Genomic DNA, 24,509 nt, shown 5'->3' with positions numbered 1-24,509 from the left:
GGGAGTAGTGCCCTTTTTAGAGGAGATAAGAGAGCTTGCATGAGCCCACACGTTCTGTCTGTCTCTCTTCCCCCCACCCCCCACCATGGAAAGATACAGCAAGAAGACAGCCATTTGCAAGCTAGGAAGAGAGCTTCCACCAGAACCGGATGATGCTGGTACCTTGATCTCAGACTTCCCAGCCTCTAGAACTGTGAGAAGTAAATTTGTGTTATTTAAGCCACCCAGTCTGTGGCATTTTGTTATAGCAGCGCAAGCAGACTAAGACGGTAATAAAATTATAATCATCAGAGGAGCAAACACTATGTGCTAGGCAGTGTTCTAAGCACTTTGTATTAGCTCAGTTAATCTTGACAATAATCTGATCATCCCTATTTTACAGATGTCAGTGGCCCTCCCAAGGTCACACAGCTGGTCAGTGGTGGACCTGGGATTTTAAGGCAGGCAGAGGAACTCCTGAGTCTGAGCTCTTAGCCAGGGCTCTATGTTGCCTCTGTACGGAGGTGAAAAACCTGTACTCAGTGCTACCAGTGGCCCCTCCAAACAAAGCCACCTTCAGAAGCAGCCTTGACCAGCTTTAACTGTGTGAATTACAGCCATCGTGGAGCTAGCGCCTAACTTCGCACACCAACAAAGGCATGGGCACAGCACACTTGTAAATCCTGTGGCCCAGAGGCAGATGATGTGGTTACAGGACTCCCACGCTGTTTTTTTAAATAGAAATGAAACTTTTCTACTTTTCTCGGGAGGGGAGAATCACCATTGAGAAGCTAGTAAAAGTTAGGGACTTTTTCCCTAGGAAAAGGCCAATATACACACCCATAATTTCCAAGATATCATTTCAGGATGAAAGCCCCTGTTTTTATAGATAAAATGTAATAAAAGAAGTACTGTAACATGAGAATTGTAGAAACTAGGTGAGCACGTGGGGTTCACTGTACAATTCCTCCAACTTTTCTGTGCGTTTAAAATTTTTCCTAAATGTTGGGATGAAAAAAAATCTGTTTTTAAAAAGGTAAATGGTGCCAAGTTCTAAAAATATAACTTTATGTTATAAACCCAGATCTATTCTCACCACTTTTCAATTCATAATAAAACTAATTTCCTACTCTGGAGAGGGGGACGATATGACTATTTTATGGGAAGATAGCCCCACCTTGTGAACTTTCAGAATATTACTACTAAACACCATTTCTATTACGTTTAATATCTTAAAAATTGTATAAGGTTGGCTTTCCTTAATCAAGTGACTAATTCCCTCTTCTAGAATCGGAGGACACCTATGGCTAACTGAGCTATCCCTTTCCTTTCTTGGGTAGCCTCATTTTACCCCACAGTATTTCAGTGGGTCTACAATACACAATCTCTACCACTTTTCTTATTTATATTTATTTCTTTTGGCTTTTTCTGAGCCCACTTCAGACAGGCACTCTGATAGCCCCGGTTTTAGTACCTCACAGCGCCTCTGATGTTCTACTTACTACCAAAAGGCACGCATTTGTCCCCAGAGCCACTCGGACACAAGCTCCACACACAAGCGAGTGGCCACATCTGCACCATGCGACCAGTGGCTTGGCTTGAGATGCTCAAGATTTACTTATTAAATAAATGAACCCCTATCAACAGAAGGGATGGCCAGTCACTGGTGCACCTGGCCAAGATCATGCATGGCTGGCTGCCCGCTAGACTTTCATTCGGCTTTTAATTCCAACTACCAATCTAAGTTCTTATTTAGGAAATGAAGAGAGAATTTTGTAACCCCTTTTTGAAGGCAATGCTTGGAGACTAGGAAAGACTTATTAAGAAATAAGGTCCCTAGATAATAATCATATGTAGTATTTATACTTAAGATTAAAGAAAAGCCAAAAGGTACATTTATAAAAATGTTTCATAAATCAAGGCTCCAAGCTACAAATCCTGTTAACTTTCCAACTGGCTCAGTCAATTCCCAGCCCACAAAACTGAAAATATCTGAGTTATGGGTCAGGAGGGGAGACCACAACAAAGCTCTTCTGAGATTCACAGGGTCCAGGAGATGGATGGGACACACAGAGAACACCTAACTTGTTCTGTTCCTAAGTAAGAGCTGACCAACTGGGCGACAAGAACACTATCTGAGAGCAGTGCTGTCCGACGGTGAGCGTTTGAGGTGGTGGGGCCACTTACGGTTCAACCCGGTGAAGCTGAACATTCCAATCTGATCCGTGATGTGGTTCCAGGTTCCAGGGGTCCTGAGGGCTTCTAACCGTGCCCTGAGCTCAGATCTCATGGTCAGAATGCGTTCAGCCATTGTCTTCACATTACCTGTCCTGAGTGGGCAGCAATATGAATACCAATCCAGACAGGAGAAATGGTACATGAAAACATACAAAGTTTTAAAATGCAATTTAATCTATAAGCTGAAAACAGGATCACAACCTGCCTGTTATGGTATATGGATGGGTGGATAAGGAGACCAGAAGAGACAGACTTACCAGGCAGAAGGAAAGGGCTCTACGTACTGATGGAGTTCATAGCTAGTCTTAGGTATACTGGCTGTAATACCATTTATGTGTGTTGTTTGTTTTTAAGATTTTTTTTGGAGGGGGGTAGATAATTTAGGTTTATTTATTTTTTAACAGGGGTACTGGTGATTGAATCCAGGACCGTGTGCATGCTAAGTACATGCTCTACCACTGAGCTATACTCTGCCCCCTCCACTTATGTTTTAACTCAGACTTCACCTAGGTGCTGATCGAGGCAGGGTAATATATTTTATCAGGCCTAATTAAGTACAGAGTACAGATTTAGCTACTACACAAAAATTACTCTGCTTAAAAATAAGATATATATAAATTAGATAAGAATGAAGAGCCCCAAAATTGCTGCACTAACTTGAAGCTGGACAGTCTATTCTATGAGAAATTCCTCCCTGTATTTCCCAACTTTAAGGGGAGGAAGTCTGCGCAGCAGGAGAGTGGGGGAAACTCCCCTTCACTGATTCACTGAGTGCCTCCCTCCTATGTTCCCAGTGTCGTGTTACACACAGGTGAGTAGGTGGCAGCCCTATTTGACAGAAATATCTGACACAGAGATTCAAGCAATTTTGTCCTGCCTCCACCAAAATAAAGGAAGAGACAGTTCAATGTAGTGGGACAATCGCTGTTCTGCCTCCCCACCCGTCGTCCATTGGACGTTGAGCCCCTTACCATTCCTTAAAGAGCTCAGGGTCAGAGAGGGTGCAGGCCACGATTCGCGCTCCCTGAGCGGGGGGATTGGACCACGTAACTCGCACGATCTTCTCCATCTGGGAAAGGATCCGCAGGATGCTATCCGGTTCTTTTGCAACCACGGTCAGATTCCCCACTCGTTCATCTAAAAAGAGGGATGAGAAATCAGCCTTGAGGCCGTGGTGGGGGCAGGGCTGGGGCGGCTGGGCTGTAACTCAGGAGAGCACTCACTGTAGAGCCCGAAGTTCTTGGAGAAGGACTGGGCACAGAAGAGCTCGAACCCTTCAGACACAAAATAGCGAATGGCCCAGGCGTCTTTCTCCAGGTTGCCAGATGCGAAGCCCTGATAGGCTGAGTCAAAGAAGGGGAACAGAAACCGGCGCTGCGAGGAAGGAGACCGAGTCAGGGCAGGAAATCCTCCTGGAACCGACCTCAGACACCGGCCTTCCTTCCCCAACTGGCACCTGGAAGGAATTTCTCACACTGTTTATTCCTCCTACTTCTTTCCTTCCTGCATCCGTCTCTACTTTACACCTGCTTCTCGGTTCAACTAAATACCAACCAACAAATGTAACAACTTCAGTAAGCCTCTTTTTTTTTTTAAGTATATTGTTCTAGAGTGTCACGATGCTGCTTCGCCAACAGGGCACATCTGATCACATCACTCATGACATCAGATTTCCAGGGGCTCCCCACTGCCCTCATAATAAAGTCGGATGCCTCGGCACAGGACCTGGCCCCCATTTACCTCTCCAGCCTCATCACTCACACTCCCCTCCTCCCCTGGAACTCTGGCCCATACCAAGAATTACCTTCACTTCCTTAAATGGACCGTGACCTCTGCCATCGGCTTTTGACCATACTCTTCCCTCTGCAGTGAACATTCCTTCCCTGCCAGCTCCAGCCTGTCCTCATCCTTCAAGTCTCAATGTGGAAGCCACCTCTTTCAGGAGCAGAAGGCTTCATCTACTACCATACACACACACATACACACACACACACACACACACACACACACACACACACACACACACACTCCCCAAAGTCTGGGCTATGTGCCTCCCTATGACCCCATCAACACAGCTGTCTCACAGTACGTGGCTGTGTCCCCAAACAGGCTGTATGCTCTTTAAGGGCCAGACCACCTCTGCTCTGTTCACTATTGTATCCCCGTGGCACCTGGCACATAATAGTTTCTTAAGAAGCATTCTTTAAACACGTTCATGAGGAACATACACACTTTGAGCTAGAAATTCCAAAGTAGAAAGTTATCCCAAAGAAATAATTAAAAGGATGTTTATTATATCATTGTTCACAGGAGTAAGAAATCTGAGCTCTAAATGGCCATCAATTGATTTAATCAAATCCCTAATGTGATATAATCCATGCACAGAAAACAACAAAACATTTAATGATACGTAAAGGAGTTCAAATCAAAGACAAAATATGTTACAAAACAGTATAGACAAAAAGATCCCATCTTTGTAAAATAAATATATGTGTATGTATAACTACGCTGAAAAAAAAAAGAAAGAAAGGAAAAAAAGGAGAGAAACCAACATTCTGTATACTGAAATATTAATAGTGGCTTTCTTTGGGTAACAGAATTTACAGTTAGTATTTATTTTCTTCTTTGGGCTTTTCTCCATTTTCCAGATTCTTCAGTAAACAGATATTATTTCTGAATACATCAAACATTAATACACACTATGTTTAGGAGATGTGCTGAAAAGGCAGTTGTTACCTTCATGACGGAGGCGATCTGCTTCCACTGCTCTGGAGTTGGGTCTGTCCCAGTTGGGTTGTGTGCACAGGCATGGAGGACAAAGATGGAGAACTCTGGAGCTTTCTGAGGAGGAGGAAGCTATGTCAGCTCTTCCAGCAGCAAGAATGGGGGACAGAGTCTGGGGTACACAGGGCAGGCATTCCCTCCTATGTGCCATTTCAGAAACCACCATCGATTTGGGTAGGATGTCCCAGACTTTCTCATTTATCAACTGATCCAAAGACCTTTCCCTGCTCCTCCTGACACCATAGCATTTCTTCTACTTTTTCTTCTAATCACCCACCTCCAGATCATTCAGGAAACCCTGGAGGTCGAGTCCTCTCTTCGCTGCATCCCAGTAGTGATAGGACCGAATGTCTTTAAATCCAGCGGCAGTAAAGACACCGTTATGATTCTCTGCAAGCAAAGGGATAAAACATTACATGTTGCACAAACACAAGGAGGCTTAATTAGAAAGGATGCAAATCACCTTCCAGGGTCCTCGCAGGCTCAAAGTCTACTGGGTGACAGACACTGAGGTGAGGGGTTAAGGCTGAGAGGAAGGACTGTAACCAGGAACAAGTTCGATGAGTCACAGTCATGCTGCCTTACAGAGGGCCCTCCCTCCTCTGGGAAGGTTCAATATACACTAACATACACGTTCACCAAGAGTCCTGGGACAAAGGATCCCTAATCTGAAGGTAAGTGTCAGGTTACTCGTGTACTGCCATAATCCACTGCTCAAGCCATTCCCAAATGTCAGGTGATCCAGGGCTGGGTTACATTTTCAGCGTATGCAATGAGAATCATGAGGATAATTCTCCCCGGCTTCTCTGTTTCTTCTCTTGCTACAGCTACAGGACTCACCCCAGGTTGGTGAGGATACGTAGACGGGCGTGTCCTTGTTGTTCGTTCCGTTGTACCATCGAGCTAAGAACTCGGCTCCGATTCGAAGTGCACCTGTTCCCCCCAAAGACTGCACGCCTCCTACCTGCAAGAGAAGAAGCAGTGTCACTGCTTAATTAACGGTGAGGTCAGATATTAGGGGAAATACAGTAAGGATAAGCATTTCCTTCTTGTCTGCTCTGTGCTAAACCCTTTAAATGTATTATCCCGACAAAGTCTCAGAACTATACAAAGTATTATTTGCCCATGTTTACAAATGAGGAAGTGAAACACACTTCTCAAAGCTACCAGCTACTGAGCAGTAAGGCCAGGTCTTTCCCTAGGACATCTGGAAGTCCAACTTTTGAGGGAGCATCCCTTTGAAAACGGAGGTAGAGGACACACCTAGACCACATGGCAGTGTGCCCTGCAGGGCAAACCCATCCGCCTGGCACCCATCCCTAGATGAAAATTGCCCTCCAACAGAAGCCCGTAATCTTGCTAGCTTGCCATCAACATCTGCAATGCCCCTTCTCATTGCTGTAACGCAGGCTTATTAATCCTTAGAAAAGTTCTAACAAAGGTGATATGCAAATACTTTCCTCTCCTGAAGCTTCTGCTTATCTTAAAATGGCCTCACCTGGGCAATAATAAAAGTCCTATGTTTTATCATTTACAAAATACCCCCGCACATTTTCTTATTTGACCCTCACACAGCCCTGTAAAGTCAGTTCTAGATCTGCAATTTATACATGAGGAAGTTGATTCAGAGAAGTGATTTCCCAAAGGATTCATAGCTGGTAAGCAGCAGAGCTGGGCATAAACCCGCATCTTCTCACTCTCAATGTGGTCACTAGGCTCTGCATCCGTCATTCTGCCTACATATCTTTGATTCTGCCCTTTCACAATCTAATTAGGTTTCAGCGTAACTCCTTCAGTAGAGAAATGTCAGAAATTACATGTTGCTTAATATGCCAAAAGGAGAAAGAAAGAAAAAGATCACATGAGAAAGTCTAAAAGGAAGTTCACATACCCATCTGGTAACAGTGAGAACCTCTGGGGAGGGGCCTAGCAAGTGGGAATAGTGGTCAAAGGGACTTTGGCCTAATCTACAAGTTGTTTTATAAAAATATGAAGAATAAATTCAGGTATTATCTGAGATTTGCTGTAAAATAATTTAGCTTTGGCTACAGGATGGGGGAATATACAAGACTGACCAAATACAGATCAGTGCTGAAACTAAGTGATGGATACATGGGGTTTGTTCATTATACTGTTTTATCTTCTTTTGTACATATTTGACATTTTCCACAATAAAAAGGTTAAAAAAAAAAACTTCCTAGATAAAGAAGAAAAGCTTCCAAAATCTCAAAAAAAAAACCCAAAACCTAACATCAATGCTAAAAGATGACAAAGGAAAAAAAGGAAAGAGAGAGACCTCTTTCATGAATATTGATACTAACTTCCCAAGTAAACATAAATGAACAGTACAAGTCCAACAGTACATTTAAAAATAACTCCTTGAGCGAGTGAGTCATCCAACAAATGAGTGATAAGAAATATGTAAGTGAATCAGTTCTCCTGGGTCTTCCCCATATACAAAGTGTTACTACACTTTGTTTGAGTTTCTCCTACTGAAAAAAAAAAAAAAAATATATATATATATATATATATAAAACTTGTCGTGTTGCTAGATAAAGAAAACAATCACCCAAATGCCAAATGATCATCATAACAGGTGAGAAAAGTATAGCCATTTCTGATATAAATGCTCAGTAAATGGAGACATCCTGAAAATAACTAAAAACAAAAACAAAAAAATTATTCATCCATGATGAATAAGTCAGCTTCTAGGTAAAAACTAAATCATGAGCAGAAATCCCCTTTAAGCCAGGAACAAGGCAATCATACCAACAATCACCACTTTTATTCCCCATTGTTCTATTTATATTCAGAGATCTAGGCATCTGTGAAAGAATGCCATCTGAAACGTGAATCAGAAACAAAGCTGACAGTCGGGGAGTGAGGAACTGAGCACGGCTGTCCACTGCAGAGGAGCCAAGGCAGGGGGTACTGGGGTGGAAAGGGTCGGTGGGTGTCAGATGTGGTTCTTCAGTGGTCAAAAGTTTTAAAGGTTTGGCCTTCACATTGTGATCCCCCTGGATTCTTTATGCAAATTGCTACCAAGGTGCTGTAACCCAAATGTGCATTTACCCTTCATGGATTTGTCCATGAACAAGGGGAATCCAGCAAGACTTGGCATGAAGCTATGCCAATAGACAAGCTGTACTCTCAACTTAGCCACACTGCCTGAAGGAATCCTTCCTGGGCTTTAGAGCACCTATCCGAGAACACAATTTGCTGATGTGGTGACTTTGGCGTGAGGAGGAGAGCTGGCTAGAAGCTGCTTGTAGCCAAGGCTATGACGCATTGATCTCAGTGCCCCTTTCAATTTACATGGTATCTGGCACATGGTACTAAATAAACATGGGCTGAACTAAACAAAGAAAAAGACGTTTTAAAGGTGAGAGCCACAGAGAAAGCCCAAAATTCCCAGAGGCAACGGTCCAAGCAAGAAACTGGGACGCCATCTCATGGCCCACAAGCCCTCCTAGCTGCAATGGCTCAGTAATTTCAGAAGCTGAAATGTTACCAGGCAGAAGATGAAAATTGGACATTTGGTCTGGATCCTAAGGTCTGAAAATGCAAAAGCAATATGAGGCAATGATAAGTCTAGAAAATAGATCTCTTCAGAATGGTTGATGGTCCTGGCAATGTTAAATCTTGAGAAGAAAAAATCTAAGGGAAGACATGATTACTGTTCGTTTTCTTTTATTCATGCCTCACCGCCTTCAAGTTTTGGCTCAAATGTCATTTCTATTTCTACAATGACCACCCTTGTTAAAACTGTATCCATGTTCACTCCCGCCCTCAGCACTCCTAACAGGCCTTCCCCAGCTCTATTTTTGTAGCATTTATCATCTTTTAATATATCATATCATGTTTCTGTTTATTATGTGTATAGTCAGTTTCTCCCCACAAAACTGTAAGCTGGGCAGAGGATTTGGGGTGTTTTGGTCACTGCTGTGCTCCAGCAACTAAAACAGTACCTACCCCTAGTGGTGAGCACTCATGTGTTGATTGAACGAGTAAGTGAATTCAAACATCTGAGAATCTCCCTGGTGCCAGGCTAGGAGCTAAATGCTTAAAAGTTTTGCAAGATAAATAAGGAAGCCATCATCCCTGCCCTGGAGGAAGCTATGGTCTTGTGGGAGACACGGGCTTAGGAAATTGGCCACTAGAGTAAACACAGTAAGCACTGCTATTTCAAAGCTATGCACAGTCCTGTGATGACTCAGAGGACTCGAATGACTAGCTCTGCCTGAGACAGCTCAGGATTCAGCATGGTAGTGACCCTCAGTCGGGCCTTGAAGGACTTGCAGGCGGGGAGTCACAGAAGTGAAGGAGGCATTCTGAGCAGAGGGAACAGCTGAGGCAAAGGTGCCACATCACGACAGGGTCTGGTGGGTCTAGAAAACAGCAGGTTCTTAGGATGGTAGGACCCGGGGGGATGGGGACAAGAGTAACTGAAGAACAGCATAAAGCGGGAAGACGGAGAAGATGGCGGAGTAGAAGGACACTCGCAGGTCACCCTCTCCCACAAATACACCAAGACCCACATCTACAGACCCACTCAGCCAACCAGAGCACCTGTGGAACTCCGACAGAACATCGCCCTCTTCAAAAGATAAAGATGCCAAAAATCTGGTAGGAGAAAAGGAAAAAAGGAAGAACAAAAGGCAAAGCAGTGCGGGGCGGGTCCCGCGGGGAGGGAGCAGCAAAGGAGGACTGGCGCTCGCTCGCTGGGTCTCCCCTCTCCAACTGAGAGGCCAGCGGGACGGAGGGGGAGCCTCCGAGGCTCGGATCTGTACAGAGCAGCCCTTGACTAACAGAACTAAGTTAAACGGGCACAGAGCGTCCCCCCGACACCCAGCCTGAGACGCGGGCCGGCAGCGGCGGGCAGGGCCAGGCTGCACAAGCCGGGCAGAGGACGGAAGTGGCTGCACTGAGGCAGCCCCGGGGGAACGCAAGGGGCTGCGCGCCATGGCTGTGGGTGCACAGGGCAGAACAACCTGGGCCCTCCATAAAACAGCAAGGTTGATGTGCTCTCGGGGGAAGGGTGCACACCCCCATCTCTGAAAACCCGCGGAAAGTTTTCGGGGGAAGAGAGGCGGGGCTCAGACAAAGCCGCCATATCCTCCTCGCTTAGCACCCAGGTGGGGGCGGGGGCGAAACCTGCATCCGCACCGAAGGGCTTAGCAGCCTCAAAGGCCAGACTGAGACGGGCCTGCAGCCCGGGGCAGTTAGGATCCTTCCATCCTGGTCCCTCAGAGAACTTGCTCCACAAAGACAAACAAGGAGCTGGGTTTTGGCTCGGAGCAGGGACAGAGCTGTCCCTCGGTCTTCCCCGAGCCCACCCGCGGAGCACCGACCAGGGCGGAGCACGCAGCTGCACAGAGAGCGGAACTACCAGTGGTGCAGGTAGAGGGAGAGCGGCCCCCCCCCCCGCCTTTCGGGCAGGAACACAGCCCCTGACCGAGGTGCTGGGAGGGGGCACGACCCGCCCTCCTACCCGGCCAGTCTGCAACATCTGACTGCGGCATCCGGAGGGGCAGCGACCCGCCTGCCCACAGCAGAGAGCTGCACCTGACCCAGTGTTAGGAGGAGGCGCGATCTGCTTGCCGACAGGTGCTGGGAGCAGCACAGAAGAGGGTGCCAACGGAGGGCCTCTGAAAACAGCAAGCTGAGCTTCCAAAACAGGACGAAGACAGAAAGACTTCACAGTAAAAGCACACAGACTCCAGGAGAACACCGACAACCCCCCTCTTTTTTTTTTTTAAATCTGTTTTTACCTGTTCTATTTTCTATTACTCTCTTAATCTTTACTTCTTAATTCATTTCTATTTCTCTTGGGTTTTGATGTCCTGCTATTGATTAGACACAGGTTTCAAATACATCTATTCATCTCCCCCCCCCCTTTTTTTGTAAAGGTTTTAAAAGGACGTCTCAACCCGATTAATACTCTGCTTCAACTCACTCTTCTATTATTCATTATACACTGTTTTCAAACCCTCTTTCTCCCTTCTTTTAAAATTCTTTCTCTCTCTCTCTTATTTTTTTTTTCTTTTTTTCCTAAGTTCTATTCCTAAATAGGCATCAGATAGATAAAATCCTTAAGGACCAAAATAAACAACTGATACTCCATAAACCACAGTGCCAAAGAGGTATGAGCAAGATGAAGAAGCAGAAAAACCTTTCCCAATTAAAAGAACAAGAGAAATCCCCTGAAAGAAAGATCAACGAAATAGACATCGATAGCCTACTAGATCAAGATTTCAAAAAAGGAGTGATCGAATTGCTGAAGGAATTAAAAGAGATAGTGTTTAGAGATATAAAATATGTCAAAAATGAAATTGAAGCTATAAAGAAGAGCCAAGTAGAATGGGTAAACTCATTGACAGAGATGAGGAATGATCTAATAGCTGTGCAAAGCCGACTAGATAATGCAGAGGAACGAATTAGTGATCTAGAAGACAGGGCAATAGAAAGCACCCATTCAGAAGAACTACAAGAGAAGCAAATAAAAAATAAAGAAAATAGCATAAGGGACCTATGGGATAATATAAAGCGTCCCAATCTTCGCATAATAGGGGTCCCAGAAGGAGAAGAAAGATCAAAGGGGATTGAAAAGGTTTTTGAAGAAATCATGACTGAAAACTTCCCAAACTTAAAGAAGGAATCAGATATCCAAGTACAGGAAGCTCAGAGGGTCCCAAACAGGAAGAACCCAAATAGACCCACACCAAGACATATCATAATCAAGATGGCCAGAGTCAAGGATAAAGAAATGATTCTAAAGGCAGCAAGAGAAAAGCAAAGAGTAAGTTACAAGGGAACCCCTCCCTATAAGGCTCTCAGCTGATTTCTCTACACAAACACTACAGGCCAGAAGGGAGTGGCAAGATATATTCAAAGCCCTGAATGAAAAAAGGATGCAGCCTAGGATCCTTTATCCAGCAAGGCTATCCTTGAGGATAGAGGAGAAATAAAGAGTTTCACAGACAAAAAAAAGCTGTAGGAGTTTAGCAACACTAAACCCATGCTAAAAGAAATATTGAAAGGGCTATTCTAAATAGAAAAGCAGCAGGATGCTACAGAAATGAGAAACACACAACTGGAAAGGTGATAACTCATGAATTACAAATAAAGTAAATATGAAATTATAAAAGAAGACATACAAATCACTGAGAGTGGGAGAGGGAGGCAGGGAAATATAGAATTTTTTTTCTTTCTTTTTTAAATTTTTTTAACAGTAGGATGGGTTTGAGATCATGTTACTATCAGTTTAATAAAAACAGTTATAGTAATGGGTTGACAGATTTACAAAAAAGGGTAACCACAAGCCAAAAATTTACAAAGGAGTCACAAAAATTAAATAAAATCCATGATAATACAAAGGAAAATTACCAAACCACAAAAGGAAGAAGAAAGGAACAAAGAGGATATACCAATTCAACTGCAAAGATAAGTTCAAAATGGCAATAAACACACATCTATCATTAATTACTGTAAATGTTAATGGACTAAATGCTCCAGTCAAAAGACACAGAGTGGCAGACTGGATAATAAAGCAAGAACCTTCAATATGCTGCCTACAAGAGACCCACTTTAGGGAGAAGGACACATATAGATTGAGAGTGAAAGGATGGAAAAGGATATTCCATGCAAATGGAAAAGCCAAAAAAGCAGGTGTTGCAGTACTGATTTCAGACAAAATAGACTTTAAAACAAAGGCCATAAAGAAAGATAAAGAAGGGCATTTTATAATGATTAAAGGAGTGATACAAGATGAGGATATTACACTCGTTAATATATATGCACCCAATATAGGAGCACCTAAGTACATACAAGAATTACTAACAGAGATAAAGGGGGATATTGATGGGCATACAATCATAGTTGGAGATTTTAACACTGCATTAACATCACTAGACAGATCTTCCAGACAGAAAATAAACAAGACAACAGAGAAATTAAATACTACAATAGAAAAACTAGATTTGGTGGATATTTTCAGAGCATTACACCCCCAAAAAATAGGATATACATTCTTTTCAAGTGCACATGGAACATTTTCCAGGATCGATCATGTACTTGGGCACAAAAGAAACCTCAACAATTTTAAGAAGATAGAAATTATCTCAAGCATCTTTACTGACCACAATGCCAAGAAACTGGAAATCAACAACAGAGAAACAAAGGAGGAAAAAAGGAAAGCATGGAGATTAAACAATATGTTATTGAAAAAACAATGGATCAATGAGGAAATCAAAGCAGAAATTAAAAAATACCTTGAGACAAATGATAATGAAAGCACAACCACTCAAAACCTATGGGACACAGCAAAGGCAGTGCTAAGAGGGAAGTTTATAGCGATACAGGCCTTCCTCAAAAAAGAAGAACAATCTCAAATAAAGAATTTAACCCACCACCTGAATGAATTAGAAAAAGAAGAACAAAAAGCCCCAAAAAGCAGCAGAAGGAAGGAAATAATAAAGATCAGAGGGGAATTAAATACAATAGAGATTAACAAGACCATAGAAAAAATCAACCAAACCAAAAGCTGGTTTTTTGAAAAAGTAAATAAAATCGACAAACCTCTGGCCAAACTCACAAAGAAGAAAAAAGAGAGAGCACAAATTAGCAAAATAAGAAAGGAAAATGGAGAAATTACAACAAACAAAATAGAAATACAGAATACCATACGAGAATATTATGAAAAACTATATGGAACCAAACCGGATAACCTAGAGGAGATGGACAAGTTTCTGGAAACATACTGTCCACCAAAACTGAATCAAGAAGAATCTGAACACTTGAACAATCCGATCACTAGAAAGGAAATAGAAATAGCAATTAAAAACCTCCCTACAAATAAAAGTCCAGGACCGGATGGCTTCACCGGGGAATTCTACCAAACATACAAAGAAGAACTCATACCAGTCCTTCTCAAACTCTTCCAGACGATTGAAAAGGAGGGAATATTCCCAAACTCATTCTATGAAGCCACCATCACCCTGATACCAAAACCAGGCAAAGACACTACAAAAAAAGAGAATTATAGGCCAATATCACTGATGAACATAGACGCCAAAATCCTCACCAAAATTTTAGCAAATAGAATCCAACAACACATAAAAAAGATTATACATCATGACCAAGTGGGGTTCATCCCAGGGACACAAGGCTGGTTCAACATGTGCAAATCAATCAGTGTAATACATCACATCAACAAGAGAAAAGACAAAAACCACATGATCATCTCAATCGACGCAGAAAAAGCATTTGATAAAATTCAACACCCATTTATGATAAAAACTCTCGCCAAAGTGGGTATAGAGGGAACATATCTCAACATAATAAAAGCTATATATGACAAACCTACAGCCAGCATAGTACTCAATGGTGAAAAACTCAAAAGCTTCCCACTAAAATCTGGGACAAGACAAGGATGCCCACTATCACCACTCCTATTCAACATAGTCCTGGAAGTCCTAGCCACAGCAGTCAGGCAAGAGAAAGAAATAAATGGGATCCAAATTGGAAAAGAAGAGGTAAAAGTGTCATTATATGCTGATGACATGTTACTATATATAGAAAACCCTAAAAGGTCCACACAAAAGCTACTAGAGCTGATTGAAGAATTCAGCAAGGTAGCAGGTTATAAAATTAACGTTCAAAAATCAGCTGCATTTCTTTACACTAACGATAAATCAACAGAAGAAGAAAATAAAGAAACAATCCTCTTTAAAATAGCACCCAAAGTAATAAAATATCTGGGAATAAATCTAACCAAGGAGGTGAAAGAATTATACACAGAAAACTATAAACCATTGATGAAGGAAATTAAAGAAGACTTTAAAAAATGGAAAGATATTCCATGCTCTTGGATTGGAAGAATCAATATTGTTAAAATGGTCACACTGCCCAAGGCAATCTACAGATTTAATGCAATCCCTATCCAATTACCCAGGACATATTTCACAGAACTAGAAAAAATCATAATAAAATTCATATGGAACCATCAAAGACCTAGAATTGCCAAAGCATTACTGAAGAGAAAGAAAGAAGCTGGAGGAATAACTCTCCCAGACTTCAGACAATACTATAGAGCTACAGTCATCAAGACAGCATGGTATTGGTACCAAAACAGACATATAGACCAATGGAACAGAATAGAGAGCCCAGAAATGAACCCACAAACTTTTGGTCAACTCATCTTTGACAAAGGAGGCAAGAATATACATTGGAATAAAGACAGTCTCTTCAGCAAATGGTGTTGGGAAAACTGGACAGCAGCATGTAAAACAATGAAGCTAGAACACTCCCTTACACCATATACAAAAATCAACTCAAAATGGATTAAAGACTTAAACATAAGAAAAGATACAATAAACCTCCTAGAGGAAAACATAGGCAAAACATTATCTGACATACATCTCAAAAATTTTCTCCTAGAAGAAATAAAAGCAAGAATAAACAAATGGGACCTAATGAAACTTACAAGCTTCTGCACAGCAAAGGAAACCAGAAATAAAACAAGAAGAAAACCTACGGAATGGGAGAAAATTTTTGCAAGTGAAACCGACAAAGGCTTGATCTCCAGAATATATAAGCAGCTCATACGACTCAATAAGAAAAAAATAAACAACCCAATCCAAAAATGGGCAGAAGACCTAAACAAGCAATTCTCCAAGGAAAACATACAAATGATCAAAAAGCACATGAAAAAATGCTCAATATCACTATCAGAGAAATGCAAATCAAAACTACAGTGAGGTATCACCTCACACCAGTCAGAATGGCCGTCATTCAAAAGTCCACAAATGACAAATGCTGGAGAGGCTGTGGAGAAAGGGGAACCCTCCTACACTGCTGGTGGGAATGCAGTTTGGTGCAGCCACTATGGAAAACAGTGTGGAGATTCCTCAAAAGACTAGGAATAGACTTACCATGTGACCCAGGAATCCCACTCCTGGGCTTGTATCCAGAAGGAAATCTACTTCAGGATGACACCTGCACCCCAATGTTCATAGCAGCACTATTTACAATAGCCAAGACATGGAAACAGCCTAAATGTCCATCAACAGGTGACTGGATAAAGAAGATGTGGTATATTTATACAATGGAATACTACTCAGCCATAAAAACCGACAACATAATGCCATTTGCAGCAACATGGATGCTCCTGGAGAATGTCATTCTAAGTGAAGTAAGCCAGAAAGAGAAAGAAAAATACCATATGAGATCGCTCATATGTGGAATCTAAAAAACAAAAACAAAAAAAACAAAAACAAAAACAAACAAACAAACAAAAACAAAGCGTAAATAAAGGACAGAAATAGACTTACAGACAGAGAATACAGACTTGTGGTTACCAGGGGGGTGGAGGGTGGGAAGGGATAGACTGGGATTTCAAAATTGTAGAATAGACTACACTGTATAGCACAGGGAAATATACACAAAATGTTATGATAACTCACAGAGAAAAAAATGTGACAATGAGTGTGTATATGTCCATGAATGACTGAAAAATTGTGCTGAACACTGGAATTTGACACAACATTGTAAAATGATTATAAATCAATAAAAAATGTTAAAAAAAAAAAAAAAAAAGAACAGCATAAAGCCTGGCTACAAAATATGCTGCATGCCCAGGTCAAAGTCTGGATTTTACCCTGTAGATAATGGAGGAGCTACTGAGTGTGTGTGAGAGGGGAAGCAGGTGACATGATCAGCTTTTTTTTTTTCCTGAGGAAGATCATTCTAGCTGCATAGTGCAGAATGTACTAGAACGGGGAAGAGACTACAGGCAAGAGGCTGTTGTAAGAATTCAAATGAGATGATGGTGGGCTGAAATAAGACAGTAGCCTAGGGATGGTGAAGACATCCAGGGAAAGAAAAAGGGCTCAGAGCTCAGTATCAACTGGTACCTAAGGTGACGCAGATGCCAGGATAGTATCCATATAAACCACTACCAAAAAAAAAAGTCTTCAAATATTTACGGACTGCCATGAAGACTGTCATTTAAATTTGTTCTATGATCAAAAACACAACACAGGATGAACTAGACTTAGAAGGAGGGCTCTGTTCCACAAGCAACAGCCCCACGTCTCAGTATTAAGTGATCAAAACAGGGACCACTGGGCAGAAGCACAAGAACCTACCTGCCCAACATAGTTAATAAGCACATAAGAAATGTACAGCCTTAAAGGAAGAAGCTCCCCAACACAGAATCTCTGTTTTCATTTGTCAACAATGGAATGCCAACTAATTTATCAACAGTGTCTCAGATGATCAAGCCTAGTCGCCAAAGTTTCCCACTTTCAAACTTCATCAGGACTCTCCTCTCCCTCTGTGGAAACACTGGATTTTCAGAGCAACTTCCCAATGCCCCCTATAATCTCTAAAGTCTACCACTTCTACCCACATTCCTTCAGTTCCTTGAGGCAAGTAAGTCACAGTCTCTCATATGAATCCAGACAAAACCCTAATCAAGTTAATTACTTACCTAATCATTGATCTGAGTTCCAAGACCTTTACCCAGAGCCTCCCTGTCTCCAGTCTCCTGATATACATTAAGAACGTGCCTGTGTGCAACCTCCAACTTACCCTGCCGTTCTGTTCATGAAGGCATCTGGGTAACAGCAAGTGGGGAACAAATCAATGATTCCAAGATGTGGTCCCTTCCATGCATGAAGGCTGCACTACGACTCTGGCCCAGGGAAGCAATCAGGGCAGTTGGATTAAGTTGCACAATACCTAACTGGACTATTGCAAAAACCTGAGCTCTTCCCCTTCCTGTTCATCCAGCCAGGTTTATCTTCTACACTCTTATTGGGTAACTCCTCTGCTCAAGCCATCAGGGGCCTTCCCCTGCCCTGGCTGCCAAAATCCGCCTGCCTGATCTATCCAGCATGTCCCCAGCTCTAATCAGGTATGTCTCTTTACAACCAAGACTTGCTCACTTCCTACCTCCGTCCCTGGACTCCTACAACTCCAGACAAACACCCCTCCTTTTCCTTCCTCTGTACTTTGTCCTTCTCAACCCTGGCTGTACTTTGGAATCACATGGGGAACTTTTAAAAATATACCCATTAAAGGAAGGGAACTGGGAAGGAAAGGTAGTGAAAGGGCAGGGAAGGGCGGTACCCTCTAAGATTCTGATTTAACAGGTCTGGCATGGGGTCCAGCCATCAGTATGTTTTCAAAAACTCCTGGGTGATACTAAAGTACAGCCAGAGTTGAGAACCAGTGTCCTGGCCTCATTCCCCAAGGTTCAGCTCAAGGCCCATGTTCAGTCTTTCCAGTCTCTCTGAATTCCTACAACACTAATGATCTGTTATCACACCACTTCCTGCCACACACAGCCTCTCCAAATGCGTTCTTCTTCCATGTGTCTCTAGTTATACATAGACTATGTACTAGGAAGCACTTAAATGAGAGAAGTTGAGATTAAGACTCGAAGAACCAAATATTAGAACTGGTAGGATCTTCAGAGAACCTCTAGTGGCTCTTGAACTTTTAGGGGTCACAAACTCCTTCAGAACTTCTGATAAAAGCTATGAACCTTCTCTCCAGAAATACGCATACACACAGAATTCTGCATTAAAATTTCAGGGGTTTCAGAGGCCCCTTAAATGATCCCCTACGCAAGTGCTTCTTATGGGACCATAAACCATAAACTAGTCTTTTCCTAACACATAGATGAGACGTAGGGGTGAGAGGGGGCAAATGACTCGCCTTTGATCAAAAGCAGTGGCAGAGCTGGGTACAGACCCGGATCTCTTGATCATTCCATTAAATTCCCTTGGCTTGGCATTTCCACTGACTGCTTCACACCCAGCAGCTATATCTGATCATCTCTTGGGCAAAAGCAAACAACCAAAGAAGCCATGCTTTTGACTGGGACATTGTGCTATACACCAGAAATTGACACATTATAATTGACTGTACTTCAATCAATTAATTAATTAATTAATCAAGTTTTTATAAAAGAAGCCATGCTTTATACAAAAGCATGTTATTTGCACTATCAGGCTCCTGATGTCACACTACTCAAACCTTTCTTCACTGACCTTTGAATAAACATAATACCTAATACTTTAAAACAAAATTTTAACCTCTTTTTACCTTTGTAGTTTCTAAAGAGAAAATCGATTCTCACCCAAAACTCACCCGTTTCTCCTGTAGAGCCGGGCTGTCGTCCCCAAGGGCAAGGCGGGAAGCACAGGACCGGAACTCTGCCAGGCCCAGGATGGGCAGATACTCGTGATTTAGGCTGCTGTCATGAGCAATCTTCTGTTCCACCTTCCTCACGACTGGCAAAACCCAGGGCTGGCAATCATCCGTGCGATAAGCTGGGACACGGGAAAGACACGTACAACAGAGGAGTCTTAGGCTTTGTCCAAGGAAGAGTTTGGAACTTAGAACAGAGAGAGTTTTACCATCTTCCAATCAAAACAGAATTGCGAGGGAAATTAAAGTTCATTCACTTACTGACCCCTGCCTTGGTCCAGGCACTGGGCTAGATGTGAGGTGGACAGAAGGACAGACATGGTTCTCATCCTTACGGAAATTATAGCTCTTGTATATGTGACCTCCAAAAAATAGACTGCTAAAATAAAACTGGGACATCACAGAGACTGATCGAGTGAGAGAGTGCATGCAAAAGCACTCTGCAAATTAAAAATACCTTACAAATGCTATGTCAGTGTTACTAGGGCACTGATGTCTCTATAGCCACTGGCCCGGCCATCTCCTTCCTTCTGCATCTCCCCAGGAAAAAAGCGTGGTGCTGCTTCAGGTGAGCGCTCCGCCTTCAAACATAAACACGGAGAGAGAGGCGGGTGGAAGGAGGCCCACCTCCTCCTCCCGTTCTATAAGAACAGAACTGCGACAAATGGCGAGCAAACACGCTGTGACTGAAGATTCCAAAAACTGGTTACACAATCACCCAACAACCAATTTAAACACATCTTTGTCCTCTGTTGTTTTTTGACATCAGCCAGTGTTTACCATTTTGACTCTTACCACTCACTTCCTCTGCTTCACACTTTTATTGATCTAAGTTTACCTATTTCATAATAATTAATCTTGATTACAGCAAATTTCTAAGCATTTTTTCTATACTATAAGGATTTTTAGTACTCTGACTTGTCCTAGCACTGATCTTTTTTTCCTATACTACCCTATAATCATTTTGAGGATTATAGCTCAAGAGGGCAGCTGCTCTGGCTTGCCTCCAAGCCAATGACTTCTCTGAGTAGGATTCCTAACAGGGGTCATGTGCTCCTGCTGGAATGCTATACTTTGGCAAGTGATTGTGAAACTGAAAATTTTTAAGTCATTCTTTATCTTGTTGATTTCTAGCCAACATTAATCCTTGACTTTTTTTTAATCATTTTTTAGGGCAGTTGATATTGTTTACTGAACAACACATGTTGACTGTAGAAAATTTAGAAAAGCCCAGAAAGAAAATAATAAACATTATGATTAACATGTAATCCCAGCACTCAGAAATAAGGAATATGAAAATTTTGGTGTACAACCTTTGAGCTTTATTTTACATGAATACACTCTTTTATAAAATATGTATCATTTTGTATATAGAATTTTCAACATGCTTTTTCCCCCTTCTTAAATATATATTAGATAGCTAATGATGATGAAAGATACTCATATCTGTGCATAAGATCTTTGTTCTTTTTTTGGAGCTGCATAACTGATAAATGTAACCATAATTTTGCCAGTCTCCTGTTGATGGACATTTGAGTTGGTTCTAATCTTCAGCTATTAGAAAACAATACTTCAGTGAATCTTGTATATATATCATCTTACATGTACATAAATACAGCTGCAAGATGCAGAGTTGAAAATGAAGAGTGGGCTGAGAAGTGTGTGTATTTGTAGTATGTTGTTATTTTTGAGGGTATACATTAGTTTATCACTTAAAAAATTTTTTTTTCTAATTTTTTGCTTTTTATTTTCGGGGGAAGATAATTAGGTTTACTTATTTATTTATTCTTAGAGGAAGTACTGGGGATGGAACCCAGGACCTTGTGTATGCTAAGCATGCGCTCTACCACTGAGCTATACCCTCCCTCCTTAGTTTATTACTTTTAACTGATTTTCATTTAACAACATGTGGTTGTTCCACAAATATGGTTAAAACAACTGACTAGAAGAGTACTGGTGGCAATTAAGGAAAAGTTTAAAGAATGTGTTCCCTTTAAATGCAAATATATTATTTTTAAGCATACTTAAGTGTATTTGTAGTTTTGACAGATATATCCACATTGGCTTTTTTTTAAACAGAGATTTTATCAGTTGACGTTCGTACCATCAATGTATAAGAGTGTCTGCTTCCCCACAGGCTCATCCACTGAGCAAATTTTTGCCAACTTGAGAGTGCAAATGCTATCTCAGGGTAGTATAAATTTACATTTCTCTTATGGTGGATGCAAATGGGTATTTTTCATATATATGAGCCATTTACAATATAATTTTAGTGGCTAGACACTATTCCTTTCTCTGCATAATTTATTAACTATTTGTGTTGCTTTTGATTATTTGCTAATATAAGCATTGTAATGAATGTTCTTATACCTTTACACATATTCACGAGTGCTTCCGTAGGAAAAACTTCTAGATGTAAAATTACTAAGTCAAAAGTTAGACAACAAATAAGGCTCTAAGATCATTTTGCATCTGTCTTCTATCAATTAACCACCCCTCAGGAATGTGTCATCTGCAAATCTGATAAGCATATCAAACTAGTAATAAAAATGTGGACAGACCTCCAGACTGACACAGCCACTAACCAACTACCAGTCTCCAGGTAGGTGAATCTGACTCACAAAACTGTGACACCATCAATTAGACCCCCTGGTCCACCAAACTAACTCCTATTTGGTGGTATTTGGTCTGGTTTTTCAAAGAGATACCAAAATAACTACTTTCAAGTAATCACTGTCCCTGAAGTAGATCACCCCATCTATGATCACAATGCTACCACTGTTCAAGACATTCTTGGAATTCTTCTCTTGGAATTGTTTTTAGAGGCAACATCTCATTATTTTTAGTATCCTCAATGGTGCCAAATATCTGTCCTTTGAAAGTAAATTTAATTTTTGGAAATGGTACTTGCATCATGTCCATCAAAGTAGGTGGGTGAATGGACTGGATAATATTAATGCAGAACATTTATGAAAGGATGGTCTCTGGTGTGGGTCTAATATGCTTTGAAGGCCATTTCAAAAGAGGGTTTCCAGAAAGCTTTGAGCAATAGCAGTATATATATGTATACATATCAAACTACATGGAGGGGATACCATTTAGATGTACAAGAATATGCGCGTTCATAGAGAAACCAGTTCTTATGCTTCACATCTGTGTTTGGATATTGTACATATTATACAACTATGCTGTATATATTATATTTATATGTCATTTGTAAATCATGTACTATAAATAGAATATGCAAGATAAAGAAAAAGCCATAGTACCACTATTCTTACTAGTAATGTATACTCCATGCAACTCCAAAAAACCCTGTAATACAACTGGCAGCAGGGAAGCATTGTGTCTATACTGTGACAAAAGAGAAACTGGCGAATTTATGCCTTTGCTTCCTTCTTCACTGCCCAGTTTCCCTCACGTTCAGTTCTAGATTTACTCCCAATGCCTTGTCTAACTGCCCTGACGATGCAGAACTGTGGGCTCCTCTTGGGTGACTGAAGCACTGAGGTCAAGCATTATCAACAAGCACTATGCCTGCTCTCCTAGGGGATTTTATTCCCGTTTGTTGGACCCATGAGTTTCTCATTCATTCTTTCATTTTCTCACTCATTTGATAGTGACTTACTGAATCCACCACAAACCAGACACTGGCCAGAAGTAGCTACTCAGAGATGGATAAGATAAAACCAGATACCATCTGCCTTCTCTCCAGGAAACACAGAGACATAGAGCCCTTCATTCTCCTGTGAGGTATCCATGAAGATTTTACAGAGGATGCAAGTATGAAACATAAAGACGAATTTAAAAGACAGACAAGGAAAGGACATTCTAGGCAGAAGGAACACTTGTGCAAGGTCCCAGAGGTTTGGAGAGATGAGGTTTTTGAGGATCTGCATTTTCATGGCTCAGATGTAAAATCCAAGGAGGAACAGGAAGGAGTGACCAGGGAGTCTTGGAGTCTCTTCTAAGAAACTTTGTTTCAATGGGGAAACCACTGAAAGCATTTAAGCAGGAGAGTGACGTGGACAGCTATGCATGAGTGACATGATGGAAAATAAACTGGAAGGAGGAGAAAGGCAGGCGATTAAGTAGGGAGGCTACTGCAGAAATCCACAAAGGAAATGACAAGGTCTTGAATTAAGGCAGCAACAGCAGCAATAAACAAAAGGGTAGATATTCAAAATAAATTTATGAGGTAAAACAGACAGAACCCAATGACCAATTAAATAGACGTGGGATCGATGAAAGAGTCACCAATGACTCCAAAGTCTCTCTCTAGTCTGTATGCAGATAACCAAGGTATAGAACATAAATGTCAGAAAAAAGAAAAGATTGAGGGGAGGGTGGAAATGGTGAGTTGTTTTAAACATGTTGAATTTGAGGTGATTGTACAATGTGTCCAACAAACTGTATCGTATGGGTCTGGTGTACAGGGAAGAAGTCCAGGACGGAAAGAAAGAGTTCATAATTATAGATACTGATGTAGCTGAAGCCAAGGGAATAACAAGGATTTACTGAATACTAAGTACATACAGGGCACTGTGCTAAATACTTTACATTTTCTTTTAACTCTCATTTAACTCTTAGAACAACTCAGAAAATAGATATTATGATCACTATTTTAGAGATCTGGAAACTGAAGACCAGAAAAATTTGCCCAAGATCACAAGGACCGTTAAGAGCTAGGCTGTCATACTGTTAAGTGTATGGACCCCTGAGCTTTTTCTAAAGAGCAAGGGATGTCTAGGGAAAGCCTGAAGCCAGTAGGCCGCAGAGGACTGGCTGTGTGAGAGGCCTTTCTGTCAGCACCCTCCCCAGCTCCATTCCCCACCACCCTTCTCCCTGAGGATGAGCTCTTTTAGAGGAGCCACACAGGTGTCAGGTGAGCCCAGCAGTCTTGATTTCCAGAAGAAAAGAAACAAAGAACATGGAGAATTAGATGATCAAACCATCACCCTCCTCCTCTTCCTCCTAAGATTTCTACTTCTCTCATCCCTTCTCACCCAAGAGCCAATGCAGGTATGCCTCAAGACCATTCTCCAACTTGGGCCCTGCGGAGGGGGCTGGGGGCACTCAGGAACACCTGACATGGCACATCTCTCCCACAATTTTATTTGAAGATGCTAGAAACCCAAATTAAAAACAACGAATATCAAAGCAAGTAATTTATCTGGAACAAAAGCAAGCTAAGTTTACATGATAAACAGACTGGAGTCCACAAAGAGATGTCTTGCTTCAGGCTTCATCAGGCTGCGCCCATGTCTCCCCTGCCCTTAGAGCCACTTGTC

The 24,509-nt window shown here is 41.7% G+C and overlaps 1 protein-coding gene across 1 annotated transcript in view; it reads right to left on the bottom strand.

Moving 5' to 3' along the window:
* Positions 1-24,509, bottom strand: part of GOT1 (glutamic-oxaloacetic transaminase 1) — a 29,385-nt gene that overhangs the window by 1,699 nt on the left and 3,177 nt on the right. Inside the window, exons 2-8 of the mRNA XM_010971068.3 lie at positions 19,159-19,340; positions 5,842-5,965; positions 5,279-5,391; positions 4,954-5,058; positions 3,441-3,591; positions 3,189-3,354; positions 2,167-2,309 (exon numbers count right to left, since the gene is read on the bottom strand). Coding sequence (XP_010969370.1) covers positions 2,167-2,309; positions 3,189-3,354; positions 3,441-3,591; positions 4,954-5,058; positions 5,279-5,391; positions 5,842-5,965; positions 19,159-19,340 — 984 coding nt within the window. The remainder of the gene's footprint in view (positions 1-2,166; positions 2,310-3,188; positions 3,355-3,440; positions 3,592-4,953; positions 5,059-5,278; positions 5,392-5,841; positions 5,966-19,158; positions 19,341-24,509) is intronic.

Source organism: Camelus bactrianus, chromosome 11 (genome assembly GCF_048773025.1).
Source record: "Camelus bactrianus isolate YW-2024 breed Bactrian camel chromosome 11, ASM4877302v1, whole genome shotgun sequence".
NCBI classification, from domain to species: Eukaryota; Metazoa; Chordata; class Mammalia; order Artiodactyla; family Camelidae; genus Camelus; species Camelus bactrianus.
This window is presented reverse-complemented; position numbering and strand designations above follow the sequence as displayed.